The following is a 24,716-nucleotide window of genomic DNA, read 5'->3' as shown; positions in this document are numbered from 1 at the left end:
GCTGATGCCGGGCAACAGATGCGAAGGCTTTTCAAAAACATATTAAACAGTAAAGCAGTCATTTTGAATAGTCTGTGTGAGTTCTCTGATATCGTTCATTTCTCCGGTGCTGGGCTCGCTTCCCGATTTATCCCCAGTGATCTGTATGGAATAGGCAGTTTGAGTGCATATGACTTCAATGTAACTTCTTGTTTTAATTTGATGCAACGAAGCACAGGTGAGTCTTAATTATTTTGTGACTTTAGAAGCCTCAAATCTGAGATGAAATACATGAACGTGAAAGAATATAAATAGAATTTAGGGTAATTTGGTTAGGAGATTAAAAAATAGAGTGTATCATTGGATTTTTCTAGTTTTCAGAAATTTTCAATAAAGGAAATTTTACCATTTTAGTTTTTAGTAATAAATATATAGAACAGATTAAAATAGGAGGAAAATCATTTACAAAAATTCTTTAATTCTGTTGTGACCTCTTAGCTTTTCATAGGTATTCTGTAGTTCTCTGTCTCTGTCTGTCTCTCTCTCTGTCTCTCTATGAGGCATGGCAGTGTGAATGATCTGATTTAATATTAAAAATCAAGATTGGAATAAAGAACCCAAGCATAGCAGAAATACCTGGCAGTTAGCTACCATCAAACCCATGTGTAAATTTGTTATCCAACAGATCCTAACATTGTGCGAAAACATCAATGTGTTTTTCTATCTTTTCATATCAGTATACATGCAACAAAAAGTAACCAGAGTAATTCATCTGGTGAACGGCCTGAGCCAGATTCAACTCCCCATGTCCCTAGTTCCCACAAGGTTCCAAGTGAGGCAGCTGTGAACACCACACTGACATGCATCATACTCAGAGACAGCGTTCTAGAACTGCTGCTCAACCTTGTGCTGAAGAACTGGCTGACAAGGGCTTACAGGAATGTCCTCAAGGTCTTACATAAAGAGGAGAGCAAAGTTTTAGGCAAGGAGCTGCCACAGATCTGCCACCTTTTTCGGAGAAATGATTTCTGCCGCCCTTCACCCTCGCCAGTCCCCACCTACACCTTCACCTCTCACAAACACTCCAGGAAGAGGCAAGTGTTTACTTTGCCACTGTGAGCTGCCTGTGGTTTCCCTCACCATGCAGCACGATCCTTAGCTCTGTTAGCTACTTCTCTTCATGTGAGTGAGGTCAGTGTCTCTGCCACAAGTGGACAAAGGACGGGGAGTTTGATGTTCCTACTGCTCTGTGCACTGCTTTGAAACCGACTCCATTCCTGCAGCTCAGAAGGTTCCGCTGTGCTCAGCCAAGCTCGCCTGCCATGCCTGGGCAGCTCTCTGCCGTGGCCATGCTCTTCCTTTCCCTGGATGGTAAGTGACATAGCCCATTTTCTGTGGTGGCCATGCTTTATCTAGTTATTTTAAATCCAAATGCTTGTCTGTGCCGTGGACCTAAAGTGAGGCAGGAAGGGCTATAGATATGGTTTCTGTTCCTTCAGGTATTTATTGTGATGACATTTAAAAGCGGTTAGTGTGTACAGGCAGGGACCACCTTCTCTTTTTCCCAAGGGCTTTTATGATTTGAGTAGAATTTCTGTGAACTAGAATGGGTATCAATACCAGAAGACATTGTCTTAGACACCCACATTAGTTTGGATATTATAGATCAATGTGAGTTTATAAAAATCACCTTAATCTAGGATAACTGAACCAGGGCTTAGCTGTTATCTAGTCACACACTGCATTCTCTATTCTTTTAAATGTGACTGCTGTTTATTTTATGTAAACTGTGACATTCCAAAATATATCAACTGTAATCAGACCAGTTACAGCAATTCAGAAAGTGTAAATTCAGGCAAACAAAAGGTTACTAAAATATTGTTATTGCACAACCAACTCAGAAAGGTTGCCTGGGAGGCCAAGCTTAGATTAATTACTGGCTGTCTTAAGTACCTACTCTCCCCTGGGTATTTTATACCCAAGATATTGAGTTCTATTGGGTTGTTGTTCTGTTCTGCTGTACCAACTAATTTCCAATTCCTTCCAGAACCATGGAATTTAGCTTGTGAGACCACCGACACAGTCTACACTGCACTACTGAAATCCAGTCACTAGCACCATGAAAAAAACCTCCACAACTTATTGTTTTAAGCTAATATAAAAAGCAAAAATTGCTGCCTATGAACATACTCTCACCCAGCTAGAAGAGAAAGTAGGATGAAGGGTTCTTTACGCCACAAAACTCAGGCTCAGCTTACAGTCAAGGTTTCATTGCTGAGGAAGAAGAGGCTGAGTTTTGGAGGCAGCAGCTTCCCATCTTTTGTTCTGTGGACACATTAGTAAAAGTTTGCCTTTTTAACAACCATTTCATGTCCTTTTTTCTCAGTGCTATACTGAATGCACACATACATTTGTTTGCTTAAGTGTATTGGTTAATTATTGGCTAGTCCTTACATGAGGGATAGATGCTTTTTCTTTTTGAGATTGGTGCCATCACTTTTTTATTATTTAAAACAATTTTAAAATTTAATTATATTTTGATCATAGTCACCCCCTCTCCAAAGTTATTCCAGATCATCTCCCCACCTTACCTACACAACTTTAAGTTCTTTCTTAAAACACAAACAAAACCCCAATACAACAGCTCACAAAACAAGTAAACAAAATAAAACCACACCCCCAAAGAAAAGCTAAACAATAAAAACAACAATAACCTCTTCAAACTGTAACCAAATATAAGCACAGTAAAAATTTGTGCATTGCATGATATGTTGGTCAACTGCTTCTGAACATGAGGCCTGTCTTGGAGTGGTTGATATATCCAATATCACTCTAGAGGAGAAAAGTTCTTTTCTTTTTTTCCAGCAAGTATAAATAACAGTTCAGTCCTTAATCTTTACCCTAGGGATTAGGTTTTCATTCATTCATTCACTCATTCATTTAAAAATATAAATATAATATAATTAGAGAAAACTACCACAGCAAAGTTGGACAAAATAAATCAACAGAAAGAAAAAAGCCCGAGAGAAGATGAAAGAACTAGGAAGCCACTTATCTGCACACTCAGGAATCCACTTATTTGTATACTCAGGAATCCAATAAAACAACTAAACTTGAAGCCATAATACTTAGCCAAAGGCCCGGTATAGACCCATGCAGGTCCTCTGCATGCTGCTTCAGTTTCTGAGTTCATATGAGCTTTGCTTGTGCTGATTTAGAGGGCCTTGTTTTCTTGTTGCCCTTAATCCCTTCCTGTTCTTATACTCTTGCTACCTCCTCTTTCACAGGACTTTCTGATACCTGAAGGAAGGGATTTGATGGAAGCAAATTAGGGTTGAGTGTTCCAAGGTGTCTCACTGCACATAGTCTGGCTGTGGGTCTCTCTGTATTTGTTCCCATCTGCTGCAAGAAGAAGCTTTTCTAAGGATGTTTGAGCAAGGAACAGATCTAAGGGTAGAGCAGAATGTTATTAGAAGTTATTTTTATTGCCTTTTTTTTTTTTTAGAACAGTAGTATTTGATTTTACTCTAGGTTCCTATGCTGCCTATTATCTGGGTCTTGGTCACCCAAACAGTGTTGGGTATGGGTTCCATCTCACGGAGTTGGTCTTAAGTCAAATAAGATTTGGTTCATTACTCCTGCATATGAGCTTTGTGCCCCCATTGCCCTATATATATTTCAGGCGGGACAACATTGTTGATCTAAGAGTTTGTGGCTGGATCAATGTTCATGTTTCTTTTTTTAATTTAGTATGCAGAGTAGTGTCCTGTACCAAAGACGCTAGCCCATGGGGTGATGGTTCTATGTATGCACTAGCTTGATTTCTCCATGTTCAATGAGTTGTGTAGGTTTTGTCTTCAGCAATGAGGCCTTGTTGTCAGTTTATAGAGAGAAAAAAACCTCAAGTCTTTTTTAAAGGAAAAATTTTTTTCATTTATTTTCTCAACTGACCAGTCTCCCCTTCCTCTTCTTCTCCTGCCCCCACCCCCAGCCTCCCATATGACCCCCTCACCATCCACTTCTCCTCTATTTTCATTTAGAAAGGGTCAGGCCTCCCATGGGTGTTAACCAAACATGGCACATCAAGTTTAGGCAGGACCAAGCTCCTTCCCCTACTCTACCCCTGCTGTGTGAGGTAATCCAGCATGGGGAACATGTTCCCAAAAGCCAGCTAAGCACTCCAGCGACAGGGCATGATCTCACTGCTCAAAACCTCACAGTCAGACTAAGCTACACAATGGCCTCACACATGCAGAGTGAGTGCCTAGGCCCATCCCATGCAGGCTCCCAAAGTCCAGAGTCCATGAGCTTTCACGAGCTTAGAAACTGCTAGTCTTGACAATAGCTTGGATTGTTTGGGTCTAGGATTCCTCATGCAGTATGTTTTATTTTTTTTTCTAGTTACATCCGTTTACCTGTAAATTTAATTTTTTTAAACTGCTGAATTTTGTAAGTGTACCATGTTTTCTTTAGCCATTATTCTGTTGAGGGACATCTAGGTTGTTTACAATTTCTGATTATTATGAATAGAGCAACAGTGAACATGGCTGAGCAAATGTTTCTGTGAGAAGATGAGGAAGCATCTTTGGTTTGAAGCCACCATGTAGAATGAGTCCAGTAATTGGAGAATGTTATGGGTATGGAATATAGCTCAGTAGTAAAGTGCTTGCCTAGCATATACAAAGCCTTGGATTTGATCCTCAGTAGCATAAGTGCCGAGGTTTTGTTGTTACCTATTAATATAGAAAAATTAGCCACTTAAAATGTATTGAATGGAAGAAGAAGACCTAAAGATTCTTATAGACTATATTGACTGTTATAAACTCATAAATAAATACCAGGGTAAAGTTATGTTTCTTCTCTTTGCATCTTTTCCCATGTCTCAGCCTAGAGTCAACTACTACAGCTCCTGCAAATGTCTGAGTAAATGCAGTAGGACCAAGAACTTTGAAGGGACAGAGCTGTTTCCTAGCACATCTTATCAAAAAGTTTCCAAGGGCCAGTCTCAGAATTTTGTCTACTTCTCTGGGTTTATATATACTTACAAAGAAGCAAAGATAGAATCTGGAAGAAAAAGAGACAGAGGTCTTAAGCTCCTTAAAAGATATTCTTGGAGAGAATTTGTGTCAACAGCAGTCACTATATACTCAATGGTCCTGAAGGGTTTCAAAGAAACAAACTTGTTTGAGCATTATAACAACTCTAGAACGTCTCTAACACTAGCATCCTCCTTTACTCACTCATCCAGCTCATAGCTCCTGAACACCTTTTATGCGCAGGCACTTGCGGTAAACTATGCACACAGTTCTCAACTTTAGGCTTATAATCTAGTGAGTGAGATGCATAACCAACAAATGAACTAGCAAGTGAACATTTTTTCAAGGAAGGAATTCTACAGCCTACTGTCAACGTGATCAGTAAATATCTGGATACGTTCCCCATATGTGAGTACACATGTGATAGGTGAAGCTGAAACAATGACTATATCACTAGAGGGAGAACCATGGTGATGGAGTCATTTTATATAAGGAGGAAAAAGGGAAGGCACTCTGAAGAGCTAACAAACCAAAACAAGAAGAACCAGAGCTATTACACCTTGACTTTTTTCTTAGTTAATAAAGACCTGATTGCTCAAAAGATTAATAAAAGTTGGTCTATATTTAGAAAAAATAATACAAAAGGGACTATCTTGTGAGAAAATATTCTCTCATCATTGACAGAAATTAAGCATAGATTGCATAAATATATATCGATTAGTCACAATTTATCTATCAAATTATGGTTGAAACTAAATAGGTTGTGAGACTTATTTCAACTTGGAATTACATGATTCCATGAACAATCTCAAACCATATAAATCTCTACTGCTGCCTCAGGCTATAAAATAATCACAGCCACTGTTTATTACAGGGCATTTTATGATTTCCTTTTGGTTTCACAGTTGAACATTATCACTTTGGTGTTCATTGGTACCAAAACCTATGCAGATGAAGGGGTTATATGCAGAATGTGTGGAATACAGTCATAAACATGTAAAAAAACACATGTGCAAACAAAAATATTACAATGACGGCCTGACACTAGAGTCTTCGGTGTTCTTCACTTCATTGTTGCAACTTTTGGAAGTTTTCCCCAAACGTGAAACTGTGAATACTGGTTTACTTATGAGCGCATTAAAATGGGAATGGAGGGGGGACCTTGTAAGCATTTGTCCAGTGCTTATAACATTTTTGATTTCTTAATTTGCAGTAACTTTACATGGCCATCAAATAAGAGATAAAGACCTTCCAAAAATCGGAGGGTTTCTTCAATATACTTCAACAGCAACAAAACAGACCACAGCAAAACCTCTCCTGCAGCTGACTAATGAAACACGTCATGTATCATTAGTAGCAAGATCAAGGGATGATCACATTCAATTAGCTGCTGAAACCTCCACCTCTGAAAATACAGCTCACAGAACAATCAAAGCAGTAATTCCAGTAACCACAAAAGGTCTTATACCCAGCAGCCCAGTTAATGACACCTTAGTCAGACCTAGTAACTCAATCGTGACTGCTTCATCTACGGAAGGTACCATTGGCCCTAGATCAATTGCACATTTACCAATTCATACAAGTGGAGCTAGTATATCTACTGTCAACCATATAACTGGGAGAACTACACAGCTTGGTGGTCAGACTACCCTCCCCCCAAAATTTTTCACAGCTTCACACAAAAGCACAACCAACGAGAAGCCAACTCCACTCACCTATGTCTCAGGAACATCAGTACCTACACACAAGGACAGCTCACCAATCTCCACTGCCCCCAAAGTTCCTGGGCCCACTCTTGAAACCCAGTTGTCACGAGCTAAAACTGGAACGTATGAAGTCCTAAATGGAAGCAGGCTCTGTATAAAAGCACAGATGGGACTAGCGCTGATTGTTCAAGAAAATGATTCGGTAAGTTGAGGTCATAGGAAGATAACGCTATCTTCAAAGTCTGACTGGAGCTGTTTTCTTGAGAATGAGCAGTTCTTGCTGGGTAGTGGCGGCACACTCCTTGAAGTTCTGCTTTTACAAGGCAGAGAAGAGCAGTTCTCTGCATCACTTCTTTAGGTGAGACAGGTACCTAGCTGTGGGTTCATCTTTCCAGGGTTCTCTATCATAAAGGAATGCGTTCCAAAAGAAGAGTAAAATAGAGAAGGCAAAGAGAACTTCAGTATGGATACTTCTTACTTGGAGCCAGCATTGCTAATATTAGGGAAGCTGAATGACAGTTACAGCCTGGCCTTGTCCCTCTGCATGTCTTCCCAGCCTCAATTCCTTTCTGACATGAAATGTTGGAATCTGATGTTCTCCATGGTTCCAGTCCACTGAGACATCAATACAAAAATCCAAGTTAACAAGAACATTAGGGAAAGAGGTTATACAAAACATTTTACTTACGAAGGAACCATCATAAATTATTTTCTTTTTATCCAGAGAAAACTCACATGTCTGTATTTGAGGCCGAAGTACTTTAGAATACAAACTCCCCCCTCTATCACTTTTCAATACATTAAACTGAACAAAAACTGAATTCCATACAATTTACCTCCTATGAGTTACTCATTAGATGTCCCTATCATGAAAGAATTTCTTCTAAGAAATCTTTTAAGCACATGCTTGGAAGTAAGAGGGTGCCATCCACCAGGGGAATGTGTGGGTCTCAAATGAATATTCATTTATTTATTACTCATTTAGTAGCTTGAATTTCTGGGTCTCTGACTTGGCTTGAGGTTTTTTATTTATTTTATTTATTTATTTTTTTTGGCTTAAGGTTTTCCCCCCTGCTCTCTTACTGAATGGCTCTATCTTATTTGGTTTAGGATTTTGCAACTCAGAGACACTTCAACATTGACCCCAGCCTAACCCACGCATCTGGGAAATGTGGCTCCCAAAAGTCCAACCTTTTCTTGGATTTCCAAGGTGGATCAGTGAATGTCACATTTATTAAGGTGAGCATGAATTTCATCCCATTGACTGGCTCTCGCATGGCTTGACCTCTCCTCATTCTAGTGCCAGTACTTCAGCTCTAAATTTCAAGCTAGGACCTGGCAGAAGTATACAAAAATCTCTTGAAACCTTTTCAGATAAGAATAAGGAGCTTGAGAGGGAGAGGAAGGAAGTGTTGACATCGTGTTTGCCTTCTTCTTCAGTCTCCTCTGAAAAGTACAAGAAGGATTTCAGTTCCTCTCAGGAGAGCCTTAGCTTTATTGGGGGTCTAGTCACCAGTACCCTTTGCAGATTACTCAAGGAGGAAGTATCAGGGATGAAAAGATTTCTGGAAATTCCCAATGGACACCAGATAAATGGGGTTATTCTAAAACCAACATCAAATACCAAAATGGGTTCTTTCTAATCCCCAGAGACTAGAAAGGCTCTGAGTTTTCCTAACAGGAAATAGAGACATCAAGTGGAGTGGAAAAGGCTTGGGCGTTAAGGGCAGAGTCGGCTGTAAATTTGACTCTGTCACTGATTAGCTTTGTGGCAGTAAGCAGGCAACCTTAATCTGTTTAACTTCTATTTTATTAGTTAAAAATGAGAAAAGGGATCATTTCTATAAGAGCATATGCATTGCAGACAACATGGTGAATATTCAACTGCTGCCTATTATATTGAATTAATTACCATGGACAGATATCTGGGGGGAAGGCCAAACAAATAAACGTGGTCATGCCACTATCCAGAAGGAACTTATGCCACTATGGAGTCCGTACCAACTGCATGTGCATATACTTGGGGGATATTTCTTAATCTGGAAAATGGAAATTATGAGACAAGTTACTGTGACTTTTATAAACACAGCATCCACCATATTCCCAAACTTAAAACCCTTCAACAATTCCTCTTTTTACTTTTGCTGTATAGGAGAGTTCTTTATTTTGGAAGGGGTTGAGATAGACTCTTACTATGTAGCCCCGACTGGCCTAGAACTCACTATGTAGATCATATTGGCCTCAAATTCATAGAGATCTGTCTTCCTCTGCTTCTGAAATGCTGGGATTAAAGGTGTGTTCCACTACAGCCAGCTCAGGCCAGGGGTCTTATAGGCTGGGCTACGAATGCAGAAGTAAAGGTCTCTTTTATGCTGAAATAAATCCCAGGTAAAGAATAATATGAATAGATGATACATAAAAGCAACCTAGACAAGACTTGGGCCACAGATACTTTCCCCTGAAGTATATAGATGGCCCAAGTGTGTGGTTCTATTTGCCTCTAAGACTGATGAGATGGAGTACTTCTGCCTTGTACAACGTCTGACATGGAGGGGATGTTAATGACAAGTTAATTTTGGTTTGGGTTTAGCAAACAGGGATATGAACTACAATGTATTTATAATTATTTAATTTATTTCATGTATAAATGTGAAACTTTTGAAAGTAATTTTATTTTATATTCTGATTTTGGTTATACTATCATTATTGTTACCCCTTTCTGGTAATAGCAATATGAATCACTAACTTTGAAAAATAGAAAGGGCTTAATGACTTAGCTCACTGGTAGAGTACACACTTATTATACATGAGACCCTGGATTTAATTCTCATCACCAAACAGATACACAAATTTAATTTTAATTGACTCCTTCATTCCCAAATTAAATTTGCTTGAGCATTCTGTGCCTCCAGTCTTTCAAAGGATTGTAGGGATATTGTGTGTTTTTTTTTCCCTCAAAATGAAAACCCCCACATAAAATGTGGGACTAAGATGTGGATTCCAGGAAATTGTAGTCTTCTCATTTTTGGTGGTCAATTTAATCTGAAAACACGAATCTATTTAACTCTTTAGACCGATTGACATTCTACCCAGGGAAATGCTTATAAAATTTTGTTTGTTTTATTTTCTCCAGAGGATTGATGAAGCCTTCAAATTCCACCCAATATATTCTTGAGCATGGGTAGTCTGAGTTAACCCCCTTCATCCTCATTAACCATTCCTATTGCCTTTCATTTTGCCTATTTGCCTGTTTGCATTTTGGAAACTTGAAAACACGGAAATTCTTCTGGTGGAATTTTAGTTTCAGGCTCTAGCAACAAATAAGAAATAGAGAAACCTAGATCCAGGAATCATTCATTACCTATTTTCATTTATTGTGTAATATGTTGACTTTTGTTGAATTTTTCAAATATAATTATGACTAGCATAAATATATGCTCTAGCCCTCATACCAAGGACTTAATAGCCAAGATTATAGATATTAAAACGGACATTCTCCAAAGTTTAACACACTGCTGTTTTACAGGAAGAAACGTCATATTATGTCAGTGAAGTAGGAGCCTATTTGACTATCTCAAATACAGGTAAGACAGCAATGATCATATCACCGTTTTCTGCTTTGCTCATGTCATTGACGCCGATACACTTTGATGCTGTTTTTTTTTCTTAAACAACAAGAAAATAGTCTATAATAAAATAAAGCTTTGGGAGAATTCACAACATAGATGTACCTCAGGTTATCTGATAATGGAGGATGGTGGTCTAGATTATATTGGTGACTTATTTTTGGAAATTGCAAGTTCAGTATCTTTTAAACTGATTTGTTGTTGGAGTGCAATTTATTCCGTACTCTGAATTGCATATTAGTCTACCAAAATATGAGATAGCTAGGTACCATGCTCTGTCTGTGTTAGGCACCAAGGAGTCATAATTATCCAAACTGATAAGATTCTGTCAGAGTGAAGCTTGCATTCCAGAAGGAAGTGTACCATACAGAGCTATGTTAAACTACATTCTTATGTGGTAATGAATCCTAGGGAGAAACCCAAACCAGAATGTCAGAGGATGGAGAACTATTTTGTGTGCCCTTTGGGAAGCCTCCAGAGAAGAAACACTTCTTTAAAAGTGCTAAGGTAGCTGTATTCATTACTTTTCCACTGCTGCAGTGAAGCTTTATGGCTAAGGTAACTTAAAGAAGGAAGGATTTATTTGGCTAATTTTTCCAAAGACATAAGAGTTCATTAGCATCAGCATCATGGCAAAAAAGCAGGGCAGCAGTTAGGCACGGTGACTGGGGCATGGGGCAAGAAACATAAAAACAGAGAGCTTACATCTTAATCTGTACGCCAAGGCAGAAAAATGAGAGGCCAGAGAAAGAGAGGGAAAGAGAGAGAGAGAGAGAGAGAGAGAGAGAGAGAGAGAGAGAAAGTTTCTGAAAATTGAGAAGTTTTGAAAACTTTTGAAAACTCTAAGACCAACCAGAGTGATGTACTTTTCCCACAGCCACACCCACAAGCAGTGATACCAACTAAAGACAAAATATTCCATTTATCTGAGCTCGTAGGGGACATTCTTAGTCAAACCACCACAGCAGCTTAGGAATAGCAGGATACTAATGTGCCCTAGAGAGTGAATGTACAGCAGATGAGGTCCCAGGGATGTACAGCCCAGGGCAGGTAAGCTAATGACTTGAGATTTTATTCTAAAGTATATAAATATATCATGAGTGGATTTGGGTTAAGGAAATGGGGTATCAAATTTGCACTTACAAAAGTTCCCTTTAGTTCTCTCATGGAAAATTACCCATAGTGGAGCATGTTTAAAAATTTTTACCAATGTTCACATTTAGAGAGATAATGCTCCTAAATAAATCTAACAAATCTACAGAGGGCCTCAGCTACTTTCCCAGAAAGTCTAGCCTTAGATACACATTTGTATAGAGCTACTCTACTATGCCAGTTACTGGCTTTGGATTTTTTTTCTTCTTTTCAAAGTGGTATCATTTGATTGGTTTAAACATTATTAATTAATGATCTCTCACTAATGAAATTTGCTAAGAAATGAAACCATGTTGGCAAAGTCTATTTAAACCATTTGTTATATTTTATGTAGTTACTCAAGAGAATTTTGTCAGTTATGCTAGTTAAATGTAAATAAAAATGTTACAACTGATTACCAGATGTATTAACTTACACCTGCCTCATCTAAGCTAGAGAATAAGTATTATGAGTGCCATTAGAAATTGCTTAATGTTATCACTAGGGATGGACCAGTTTTAGCCAGTGGGAGGGTGGTCAACTCTCAAGGAATGTGGGAAAGAAATATTAGAGTAGAAATTAGCATTGAGGCTAACAGATGGGGAAACAATTCTAGGTTCATATGATCAAGGGGTCAGCATTATTAGCATGTGGAACAGTAGATACTGTAATGATGGTTTTCATGTCAGTGTGGTGCTGGTGCTAGTATTAGTAACATAATTCATTATCACTACAGTACTGATGGCAGGCTAATGTTAATGTGGATGGCAGCAATAGGATACCCAGGATATACAGACAGATGATATATGGATAGGCAGGTCATATATAAAGAAAGCTACAGATGTACATCCCATGATGCAGCAGTATAGTATAAACAGATAATTTAGTACATCGTCTCAGGACAGCTTGTTAACTTCATTTTTTCCCCAACTTGTTAATTTTTGTGAGATTATTCCTTACTGTAACTGGCAAACAGACAAGACACTTTGGCACTCTGGCCCGTGAAATATTTTTGTCATTCATGAAGGCACAACATGATCAGAAGAGTGCTTGGTAAGTGCCGACTGGAGCAAATGAAGTTTGGCATATGCTTAGCCCCATCTGCCTTAACAACCTTTTTGGAAAGGGTATACTGACATAATGATCAGGTCCCTTTCCTGGACAGCAAACAGAAGGAGTGGGATACATTTCCAAGGATGGGTGCAGCTTCCCTCCTGGACTGATCGAGTCTCACAGTACGCAGATGCTCCATTTGTGGACTTGTCTGTGTTTGTTCTAACTCACTCTCATGCACTATATGTGTTAAAAAAATCTTACTCCTCTTTCTAAAGTTTTTAGGAAACTCTTTATAGCCTCAGGAAGTGACAGCTCTATCTCCAACAATGTGAAGGAATCCAGAGGAAAAGTACTCAGTTCACTCTTGCCAACACTTCACATAAATTCCAACCAGGGCTACAGAAAAAGCTTGCGTACCTAGAATGTTGTTTTCATGAAGCAAAGATGGCAGAACTCCAAGGACACACCACCCGAAGGAAAGTGACTAACATATAGCAATACATTAGCTGACCAGTAGCACCTGGGACTCAATTGATAGTGTCAGGATTCTTGAATATATCACATTTTATTTTTTTTCCTCAGAGAAGACTTACCAGGGCATGAAACATACTATGATGCTGTTTGAGACAGTAGTTGGGCACTCCTTCAAGTGTGTGAGTGAGCAGAGCATCCAACTGTCAGCTCAGCTTCAAATGAAAACAATGAACATCCGTCTCCAAGCCTTTGATTTTGAAGGAGACGGCTTTGGAAACGGTAAGTTAACCATCCTTAAGTCACAAGCAGCCCTTAGAAACCCAGGGTTGGTTCCAAGGTATGTTTATTCTGAAGCTGCTAAGGGACCAGAGCACATGACTTTTTATAATAAAATAACCCAGTGAAGCTCTAAGAGTTGTGTTAGTATGTAGTATATATGTCATACATGGTATAAATATGGTATAGATATGCCACACACACATATACACACACATACATAAAACTAAATGCATGTCCACTACCTTACTTCAGTAGGATGACTCTTAACTGGTGAAACATTCTCACTCATTTAAACACACACACACACACACACACACACACACACACAAAAGAAGGGGGGCGCTGTGGGCCCCTCTTGTAAATGCTGTTAAAGTCTAAATAACTCCAGCATGTTAAACACTTTAAACATCTTCACTAAGAGATTTTTTTCTTTAAAATTTCATAATAGATTTTTTACATCTGCAGAGAGAATAAAACAGGATGTATTTTTCCACATTCAAGAAAGAAATAAATTCTGTTGGGGTACTTTTTTTTCTGGAAAATAAGGCACTTCATTGGACATTTCTTTGTAGCCAGTTTAGTTCATACCTGACTTTTTCTTTGCTTTTGAACTACTACACAGAACTTGCCTGGTACTTCAAGGGGTGGAAACTAGCACTTAGATGAAGGCCAGGGCAAGGAAAGTCAGTTTTTAGAAAAGCTCTTGTCTTAGTCACTGTTCTTCTTCTGTGAAGAGACACCAGACCACAAAAACCCATAAAAGAAGGCATTTAACTGTTTCAGAGGGTTAGTCCATTATCATTGTAACGTGGAGTATGGAGGCACGGCTCTCGAACTGAGAGCTTTACATCCTGATCCATAGGCAGCCGAGAGAGAAAGAGAGAGAACTTGGAACTGCCATGGGCTTTTGAAGCCTCAAAGACTACCCTCAGCGATGTACTTTCTCCACCAAGGCCACACCCACCCCAATAGGGCATATCTTCTCCAGTAAGGTCACATCTCCTAATCCTTTAAATCCTTCTCAAACAGAGCCACGAACCAATGACTAAACATTCAAATATTTGAGCCAATGGGAGCCATTCTTATTCAAATCACAACTGTTTTTCATGTCTGAAAAGTGTTACTAAGACTCACATTTGACCAGAAGGATTATAAACTTCACCTAAAATAACTTTGTTAGAGGAACTCAAGAAATGTTGTAAATTAATTACTTTATAAGCATCGTGAATAGAGGCTCTGTGTGAAGTTCTGATATGAATTTTACTTTGGGCTCCATTCTAAAACTAAAAATGTGTCTAGAAAAAAAAACTTCTTCTCATTAGGCAAACAAAGAATTCAGGTGTTGTTTGTGTTGGATCCTGTGTCTCTGAAGGTTTTCTCTGAGTTTCTGCTTCTGCTTGGTGCCATTGCCATAGGGTTCATGTAAGTAGGCATCACTATAGCTAAGCTGTGGAAGACTGGTCTTAGAGGTTCTGACTTCTAGGAAACATTTATTTCTTTGCAAATTCACCATGAAAATTTGAAAAATCTCTAACACTAATCGTGTGGCTTCAGCATAAGGTAGATACTTGCTTGTTTACTTGTGAAGAACCTCTGTGAAGCAGGAAAGGTCTGGTGGATAAAACTTTTCCCATGTCTGGATACCATTACTACTGCTCACAGGTAGATGTATAAGAGAAAGAAAACATCATCAAAGGGAAAAAAATCATCATCAATTCAAGATACCCTGGGCAAGAGAGTAATGCTTCTTTACTCTTTCTTTGCTTCCCCTTTTCACTAAACTTTCACACCCTACTTACTGTTCTGTCACCAAAAGAATTCTCTTTTAGTCACTGCTTTAGCTCCAAGTCCTCATTCCTAGATTTTGTAATTCATTATTTTAAATAATGCTCAACTGGAAAAATAAATACCGTTCTGTAAACACTACATTTTTTTTAAACCAGAAACAGCTATTTTTTTTAAAAGCTCCTATGTGAATGGAATTTAAAAAATATATGTGCAAGGACCATGAGTACTCAAAGAGAACAAGATTAACACAATGCTGATAGTGAGGGGTGGATCAAAGAAGGAAAATTTTCTATATTTTCCATATTTTCGCCCATTATCTTGAGCAAGAAGTTCATGCAATTTGGCAACTATTCCATGATTACCGCTCATTTATGAAATGCACGTGTTCCTGAAAGTGTCTTAGCTCTTTCCACAGTTTGAGGGGCTGAGGGAAGCATCTGGAAGACTCAAGAGAACCTGAAGAGCCCCTAAACATACCCAGAGTACTCAGAAACACCCATTTCCTTCTAAAACAGGAGGTGTTGATGAAAAAGTAAATGTGAGGGACTGGCTTTCTCCTAAGTGATTCAGGTAATAGCGCACACTTGGCTTGAAGAGACGTGACCTCATTTGTCCTCTGTCAAACACTTTTTCTTTAGGCTCCAGCTACGCAATGTCAAGGGCCCTTCTAAAGCTCTGCAGACCAGAGTGGGAGGTGTTGATCCGCGGGGCAACTAGTTATCTTAAAGAACAACCACATTAGACTTTAATCTACTTTGTGGAAGTGGTATCAGTACCAGATGGGAACAAGAGGCAGAACTTAACATGAAGAATAGAGCAATAAGGTGTTTTGTAAAATTGTAATCTTCATTTCTACCATCTTCAACAAGTTCTTTCAGCTGATAGACTTCTGTTATCTATCCCCAGCATCATAAACTGTTCTCCATGCTAACTTAAACAAACTTTCTGGTAGCCATAAAGAGTAGGGGCTTTATTTGAATAGCTAGTATACCAATACTTGGATGTGTTCATTTCTCACAGTTTTGCTTAATTTCTTCAGTACAGAGTGGAGGGTCAGCTAATGCAGGCTCCTAACTCTGTCTCCCTCTTCTCATTCACTATACATACACCCACTCGACAAAACTTTCAACAAGTGGACAGAATTCTGTTGGTGCCTCCTTTTGTCTGGAATAAGGAAGAGTTGTTTGCTTCATAGTCTTCCTTTTCAAACCAAGGATAGAAAATAGAGAGAGCAAATATAGGGATGGAAGGAAGTGAGCTGTGAGTCATACCAAACATCAGGATAACTAGAGCCCATAGCTAGTTCCCAGACCATTTAAAAATGAATAGATCCCGAAACCTCAAGGAATTCATTGACAGAGTTCCAGTACAATGGTGATAACTAGTATAAGTGACTCACATATTATCCAAGAAAATTGAATTTTTGGATTGACATGCTTAAGTGTGAGCAAAACGAAGACAAAGTGCATGGCCACTGGTAGAACCACTGCAGAAAATATAAGACTACATTGAAGCTAAAGAATGAGGTATTAGGGTTATTGCTTTCCTAGGCATGACATAGCAAAGTGCTTCAGCCTGGATGCCTTAAGAAACAGAAGTTTATGTTTTCACAGTTCTAGGAACTAAGAACAAAGATTAATATGTTGGGTGGAATTAGATTCATTATTTTTTATTTTGCTGGAAATAGATTTTTTTCATATGATATATTCTGTTTATGGTTTCTTCCCCCTCTAATCCTCCCAGTTTTACTTCCTTACTCCTCCCTTCCAGATCCAAACCTTTTCCCTCTCTCTTTAAAAAAGAAATAGGCATCTAAGAAATAATAATACACTATAATATGATATACTATGGAATGATACAATACAACAAGAGAAACTAAAATCAAGCAAATCAGAATATGACAAAACAAACAAGACAAAGAGCCACAAAAAAGGCATAAGAAACACATATAGACACAGACACACATACATAAGAATCCCATAAAAAACCTGCAACTGGAAGCCGTAATATATACACAAAGGACCTGTAAGGTTAAAAATCATTTCTAATTTATATAATGAAGCAAAGGACCCCCAAAGATGTTGAGTTCATTCTCTGTTGGTCATTTACTCCTGGACATCAAGCCTATCCTTAAGAGTGGTTTGTTTCCCCAGTGGAAAAAAAAATCTAAGTTTTATTTGCAAGTGACTTTTGACTGGAGATGGTTTCTGGCTTAAGGATGGGAGTATGTCCCCTCCTCCTTTCAGTTCTAGGACACCATATGGTCCAGGCCCTTGCAGTCCCTGTGCATGTTGTCTCAGTCTCCATGAGTTCATATGCACAGCTATAATGATCTGCCTTGGTTCATTTGTGTTCTCCATCCCTTATGACTCTTCCATTCTTTCTCCTTCCTTTTTTGCAGAGTTCCCTGAGTCCCGAGGGGAGGGATTTGATGGCGGCATCTCTTTTAGGGCAAGGTTTACCCAGGTTTTTCATTCTTTGCATATTGTCTGGCTGTCAATCTCTGTATTCATTTCCACCTGCAGCAGAAAGAAGAATTTCTGATGATGGCAAAGCAAGGCATGGATCAATGGGTATAGAAGAAAGCCACGAGAAGTCATTTTATTGTCATGTTATTTTGGCAGAATGGTAGTATTTGTTTTTTCCTTAGGTTCCTGGGATATCTAATCTCAGGTTCTCGGCTACCCAAGTAACACTGAGGATGGGATCCTTCTCATAGCCTTAACTCAAATCAGATAGTGTTTGCACACTCCCACAAGTTTTGTGCCAGCATTGCACTAGCATGTCTTGCAATCAGGCCACTCTTGTAGATAGAAGGGTGTGTAACTGGGTTGGTGTTTGCCTTTTTCCTTTGGTAGCATGTAGAACACCTTCCAGTATTATGAATATTAAGCTATAGGGGTGAAGGTTCTGGGTAATCCATTCCTGGAATTGGAGGTTTCACTTGGTGGCAAAAGATGTCTATTTAGGGCTTTGTCTACTCCAGTTTTTTTTTTATGATTTTATGCCTCTCAGTTTTTGGAGGCCACTGTTGTAGTCACTTTTTATTGTTGTGAAGAGACACTGTGGCCAAGATATCTTTTATAAAGAAGTGTTTAGTTTGGGGGCTTACTTACAGTTTCAGAGGCTTAGTTCATTATCATCAAGGCAGAGATAATGATGGCAGGCAGGCATGGTGCTAGAGAAGTAGCTGAGAGGTATATCCTGAACTGTAAACAGAGAGAGACAGAGAGACACACAGAGAGAGACTGGCCACATCTATCCCTATTAGGCCACATCTTCAACCCTTCTAATCCTTTCAAGTAATACCACTTCTTGGTGACAAAGCATTTGAATGTATGAGCCAATGGGGGCCATTCTATTCAAACAACCACAACCAACAGTAGCCTTAGCAATAGCCTGGGTTGTTTTGGGGTTCCTATGGAACATCTTAAGTCCAAGAAAATGATTAAATATAACCCATTTCTGACTGGTCTCCAGAATCCCAGTCCAGAGCTTAGCTGTGAATATCTGTATATGCTTCCATTAGTTGCTCGATAAAGGTTCTATGATGACAATTATGGTAGTCATTAATTTGATTACAGGGGAACACCAGTTTAGCACCCTCTCCACTATTGCTTAGGGCCTTAGTTGGTGTCATCCTTGTGGATTTCTGGCAATTTCCCTAGTGCCAGGTTTCTCCCTAGTCCCGTTATGGCTCCTCCATATCTCTGTCCTTGCCCCCCCGCTCTGTTCTTTCCCTATCTTAACACTCTCTTTCCCTTATGTTCTCCTCCTCCTTCTTCCCCTTCTACCTTCCCCATCCCTGTCTGCCTTCCCTCCCCCACCTGCTCCCAATTTTCTCAGGAGAATTTGTCTATTTTCCTTTCCAAGGGGGTCCATGCATGTCTCTTTTAGGGTTCTCCTTGATACATTGCTTCTCTGGAGTCATGAACTATAGGCTGGTTACCCTTTGCTTTATGTCTAATAACCACTTAGAAGTGAGTACATACCGTATTTGTCTTTCTGGGTCTGGGTTACTTCACCCAGGATGTTTTTTCTAGTTCCATCTATTTGCAAGCAAATTTCAAGATGGCGTTTTTATTTAACCACTGAGTACTACTCCATTGTGTATATTTACCACACTTTCTTTATCCATTCTTTGGTTGAGGGGCATCTAGGTTGCTTCTAGGTTCTGGCTATTACAAATAATGCTGCTATGAACATGGTTGAACAATGTCCTTGTGACGTGATTGTGCATCCTTTGGGTATATGCCAAAGAGTGGTATTACTGGGTCTTGAGGTAGAATAATACCCAATCTTTGGAGAAACTGCCACACTGTACAAGTTTGTCCTCCCACACCAGCAATGGTGGAGTGTTCCTCTTACTTGGCATCCTCTCCAGCATAAGCTGTCAATGGTGTTTTTGATCTTAGCCATTCTGATTGCTGTAAGATGGTATCTCAGAGTTTTTTTAATTTGCATTTCTAGGATGGCTAAGGATGCTGAGTGATTCCTTTAGTATCTTCCGGCCATTTGAGATGCTTCTGTCAAAAATTTCCATTTGGAACTATACTCCATTTTAAAATTGGATTATTTGGCTATTTTAATGTCTAGTTTCTTGAGTTCTTTATATATTTTAGAGATCAATCTTTGTCCATTGTGGGGTTGGTGAAGATCTTCTCCATTCTGTAGACTGCCATTTTGTCTTATTGACCATGTCCTTTGCCTTACAGAAGCTTCTCAGTCTTAGGAGGTCCCATTTATTAACTGTTGCTCTTAGTGTTTATGCTGCTGATGTTTATTTAGGAAGTTGTTTCCTGTGCCCATGCACTGAAGGCTACTTTCTACTTTCTCTTCTATGAGGTTCAGTGGGACTGGATTTATGTTGAGGTCTTGGATCCATTTGAACTTAAGTTTTGTGCATAGGGATAGAAATGGATCTCTCTTTATTCTTCTACATGCTAACAACCAGGTATGCCAGCATCATTTGTTGAAGAAGCTTTCTTTTCTCCATTGTATAATTTTAGCTTCTTGGTCAAAAATCAGTTGTTCATAGGTGTGTGGACGAATATTAGGGTCCTAGATTTGATTCCATTGGTCTACCTGTCTGTTTTGATACCAATATCAGGCTGTTTTCATTATTATAGCTCTATAGTAGAGCTTAAAGTTAGGGATGATGATGCCTCTGGAGGTTCCTTTATTGTACAGAATTGTTTTGGCTATCCTGGGTTTTTTTTTTCCATATGAAGTTGAGCGTTGTTTTCAAGGTCTGTAAAGAATTGTCTTGGGATTTTGATAGGAATTACGCTGAATCTATAGATTGTTTTTTTTGTAAGAATGTCATTTTTATTATGTTGGTCCTACCTATCCAAGAGGATGGGATATCTTTCCATTTTTTGATATTGTATTCAATTTCTTTTTTTCAAAGACTTAAAGTTCTTTTCAAACAGGTTTTACACTTCTTTGGTTAGTATTACAAGATATTTTATGTTATTTGTGACTATTGGAAGGGGTGATGTGTAGCATGGTTAATAAAAACCCAGAGACAGAAATTAGGATTCAACATGAAGGCCAGAAAAGCAAAACAGTCGGCCACTGGCTCTTACTTCCACCTCAGTCGAGATGGTGATCCTGACTTCAGAAATCTCAGAATGAGACTGTGTGTAAGAGCTGTCTCCTCCCATCTTACAGTCTTCTCTAGTGCTGGGATTAAAGGGGTGCACCACTACTGCCTGATTTCTATAGCAAATTAGTGTGTCTACTGGTGTTAAGGTGTGTGTCCCCACTGCCCGGTCTGTAAGTTCAGTTCAACTGTTTTACTCTCTGAAGTTAAGGCAAGCTTTATTTATTAATATACAGATGAAATATCACTATAGTGATATTTCTCTGATTTCTTTCTCGGCCTGTTATCATTTGTACATAAGAGATTTTTTTGAGAAGATCTTGTATCCTATCACATTATTGAAAGTGTTTTTCAGTTGTAGGCATTCTCTCATAGGATTTTGGGGGTCAATTATATATACTATCTTATCATCTGAAAATAGATAAAATTTTTACTTCTTTTTCAATTTATGTCCCTTTGATCTCCTTTTATTGTCTTATTGCTCTAGCTAGAACTTCAAGTACTATGATGAACAGATATGGAGGGAGTGGACAACCTTGTCTTGTTTCTGATATTAATGTCATCTCTTTGAGTTTCTCTTCATTTAATTTGGTGTTGAATGTTGACTTGCTGTATATTGCATTTATTATGTTTAGATAAGTTCCATGTTTCCCAGATCACTCTAAGACCTTTATCATAAAAGGGTGTTGGATTTTGTTGAATACTTTCCAGTATCTAATGAGATGATAAAAGATACCAACTTTCCAAAGTCCTAGAGGCTTAAAAATTTCAAGCACCTTAAAAGTTCAGTGTTTTAAAAGAATTTAGTGTTTCTTTAGAAGTTCAAATCTTCTCTAAAAAACCTAGTCTGTAGAAATTTCAGAGAAACTATTTGAAATTTCTCTAAAACTCCAAAATATCTTTACTGTGGGCTCCAAAAAAGTAAGTTACATACCTTCTTAGTCCAGGAGGAAAGAGCCAGGGCAGAATCACAATCAGATCAAAGAGAAACAAAAGTCGAATAGTGTGAAGATCAATTCCAGATGTCTTAATCACATCATGTTCTGCACTCTAATGGGTGTGTACCAAAGCACACATAGAATGTGTCATTGGGTCAGACTTGCTCTACTCCTCAGATGCTACTGTCCTTGGTGGTCATCCAAGCATCTCTAAAATGTTGATGTGTGCACGACAACTGGACTGTACCTTCATCAACAGCCTTTGCTGGGCTCTCTTCAGAGACAGTGACTTTACCACATGTTGCCAATGCCAAGCTGCTGTCCATGTTTCCTTCATGTCTTCAAAAACATCATCCATAGACACTTTTTTTTTAGTTTCTAATTTTCTATTGAAAATATCTTCTTATACACTATAATTTGGTTATTCCTCATCCAACTCTTCCTAGACACTTATTTCCACCTGCCCTCCCACCTAAATCCATATTCTTTCTCTCTTTCATAACAAAACAACCAGGTATCTAAAATAGTAATAATAAAATAAAACCAGATTAAATAAAGACAAATACACTGGAACAGGGCAAAACAAAACAAAACAAAAAACAGAAGAAAAAAAGTTAAAGAAAAAGCACAAGAAACTCATAGATGCAGAGATACAAAAATTTGAACATATAGAAATCTATAAAACCACAAACCATAAATCATAAAGTGTGTGCTATATATACACAAAGACCTACCTTTAAGGTAAAGAATAACAAAAAATAAAACCTCTGAAATGCCTTTGAGTTATTTTGTATTGGTCATCTACTGCTGGGCATGAGGCCTGCCCTTAAGAGTGGTTTGTATACCTTGTAAGACACCATTAGAGATAATTGATTTTCCCTTCACAAGCAATTGGAGCTAGTTTCTTGGAGGAGGAGGCTTGTGGAGGCATATGTCCCCTTCCTCTCTCAGTGCTGCGATCCCATTTGGCTTGGACCTGTGCAGGCCCTGTGCATGCTGCCACAGTCTCTGTGAGTTCATGTGTGCATCAGTCCTGTTCTGTCAAGAAGACATTATGTCCTTGGCATCATTCATCCCTGTAGCACTTACTATTTTCCATTTCTCTTTTTCTACATAGTTCCAAGGTGTCTCTCTCTCTCTCTCTCTCTCTCTCTCTCTCTCTCTCTCCATATTTTCCACTTGTGGGTCTCTCTATTTTCTCCTATCTACTGCAGGAAGAAGCTTCTCTGATGATGACTGAGCAAGACCCTTATCTATGAATATAACAGAATGTTGCTAGGAGTAATTTTATTTCTGTATTACTTTAGCAGAACAGTAGTATTTGGTTTTCCCCTAGGTACATGATCTACTTAGTCTCAGGTTCTTAACTAACTGTATAGTGTTAGGGATGGGTCCCACATCAATGAGTGATTCTTAATTAAATTAGATATTAGTTAGTTATTCCCCAAAACTTTGACACTTAGAAGACTATTTTATGTTTTCAAGTTTGGATGCCAGCACAAGGTACAGCCTTGGCCTGCTCTCGATCACAGATTTTGTGTGCTGACCCTGAATAAATACTCCCAAAACATTTTACTTAAATGATACTTGTCTCTCTCTCTCTCTCTCTCTCTCTCTCTCTCTCTCTCTCTCTCTTTTTTATCACTGATGATTCTTTAGACCACTATAGATTATCCCATGAAAGGAAAGTTTTCTCCTTAGTGGTCCTGTTTTCTTGTTAATCACAATTAATTTTTCATCTCCAGCTAACCAGAACTACAAATTCTTAATTCAAATTTTCATGTCATGTTCCCAAGAGATGTTTTGCTTCCATCCAAAACTTCACAAGCCAGGCTTCTGTCATCTGTATTGCTTTCTGATTCTCTTTCCAGTTCCCAGAACATCCCATTAATCTCCGAATATCAATGGCTTTTATAGCACAAAGTACCAACTTTTTCCACACTCCTCTCCCCAAACAACATGGCCCAGGTCTGTCACAACAGTCGTGCACTTTGTGGTACCAAGTTCTCTCTTAGTTGAATGAAAAAATGAAATAAAAAGGAGAACATGACTGCTCTTAGGTTTGATGGCGGAGAAGGTTTATTATAGATGAAGGGGGACCACAAACAGAGGCAAGACTGAATTATGCGATAGAGTTTTAGTCCATTATTATAAAGTACTACTCATAAAATATATTTTTTAATTCATATATTTATTTTAAATTCCTGTCTGCAGCCTCCCGTAACATAATCACCCAATCTTACCTGCTCTGTTGTATTTGTTTTCTCTTGTAGTGGATGAGTGCTTGTCTGACTACACAGTTGTGCTTCCTGTGGTCGGGGCCATCGTGGTCGTCCTCTGTGTTGTGGGTCTGGCTTTCTACAAAATCCGGCAAAGGCATCAGTCAATGGGATACCAGAGAATCTAATTTATAACCAAAGGAAATCAGAATAGTTAAGCTTAGAAAAAAATCTACTATTTCCAGCATTTTGGAAGCTTCTCTTATTTGCTACCATCTACTAAAATCAATCAGTGATTAGTGATTAAAAATTGAAGCAGCATATCAATTATGAATATTTTTGTTCATCTCATGAAAGATTAAGAAAGATATTTAAAAGTATTTTCAAGGTTTTGTAGGAAAATTTTAGCAATTCAAATGAATATTTGAGATACATTGAATTAACATAAGGTACAAGTGGCAGGTATTTAGAAATTATAAACCAAAATAATTGATTTTAATTAGTCCTACTTGTATTTGCCTAGAGAAATCCATTTTAGCATTAATATTTTCATTGAAAATATTTCACTGGGTTCTCTTACCCTCTGTATTGATTTGATGAATGTGTGTCTGACTTGATACTTACCTCCCTTCCCATTTAAATGTTTTTAGTTATCAAAAATAACAACATATCCCATATTGCTTAGTTTTTTACATGAAAGCAACTTATTTTTCTTCATGATTCTTTTTTTCTCTTTTTCTTCTTCTTTTTGTTCTCTTTTTTTTCTTCATGATTCTTGCTTCAGAATTAATAGAGAATAAGAATTAGCTGTCTGTAGACATAAAAATAATAAAACATCAATCATTCCAGTCCTTAGTTAAACAATAGGCATGTTACCAT

General features: G+C 38.4%; 1 protein-coding gene across 1 annotated transcript; it reads left to right on the top strand.

Moving 5' to 3' along the window:
• The first annotated feature begins 1,301 nt into the window (after positions 1-1,301).
• Positions 1,302-24,151, top strand: Lamp3 (lysosomal associated membrane protein 3). Its single transcript, XM_041678364.1, has 6 exons — positions 1,302-1,350; positions 6,229-6,923; positions 7,832-7,960; positions 10,248-10,305; positions 13,117-13,287; positions 23,892-24,151. Exons 1-6 carry the CDS (start codon positions 1,302-1,304, stop codon positions 24,023-24,025), a joined length of 1,236 nt encoding a protein of 411 aa, XP_041534298.1. The 3' UTR covers positions 24,026-24,151.
• The last annotated feature ends 565 nt before the right edge of the window (positions 24,152-24,716 follow it).

The sequence above is a fragment of the Microtus oregoni genome, unplaced genomic scaffold (genome assembly GCF_018167655.1).
Source record: "Microtus oregoni isolate MIOR12 unplaced genomic scaffold, Mior012 000029F_ref0000214, whole genome shotgun sequence".
Taxonomy (NCBI): Eukaryota; Metazoa; Chordata; class Mammalia; order Rodentia; family Cricetidae; genus Microtus; species Microtus oregoni.
The sequence above is the reverse complement of the archived record's forward strand: the minus strand, read 5'-3'. Positions and strand labels throughout refer to the sequence as shown.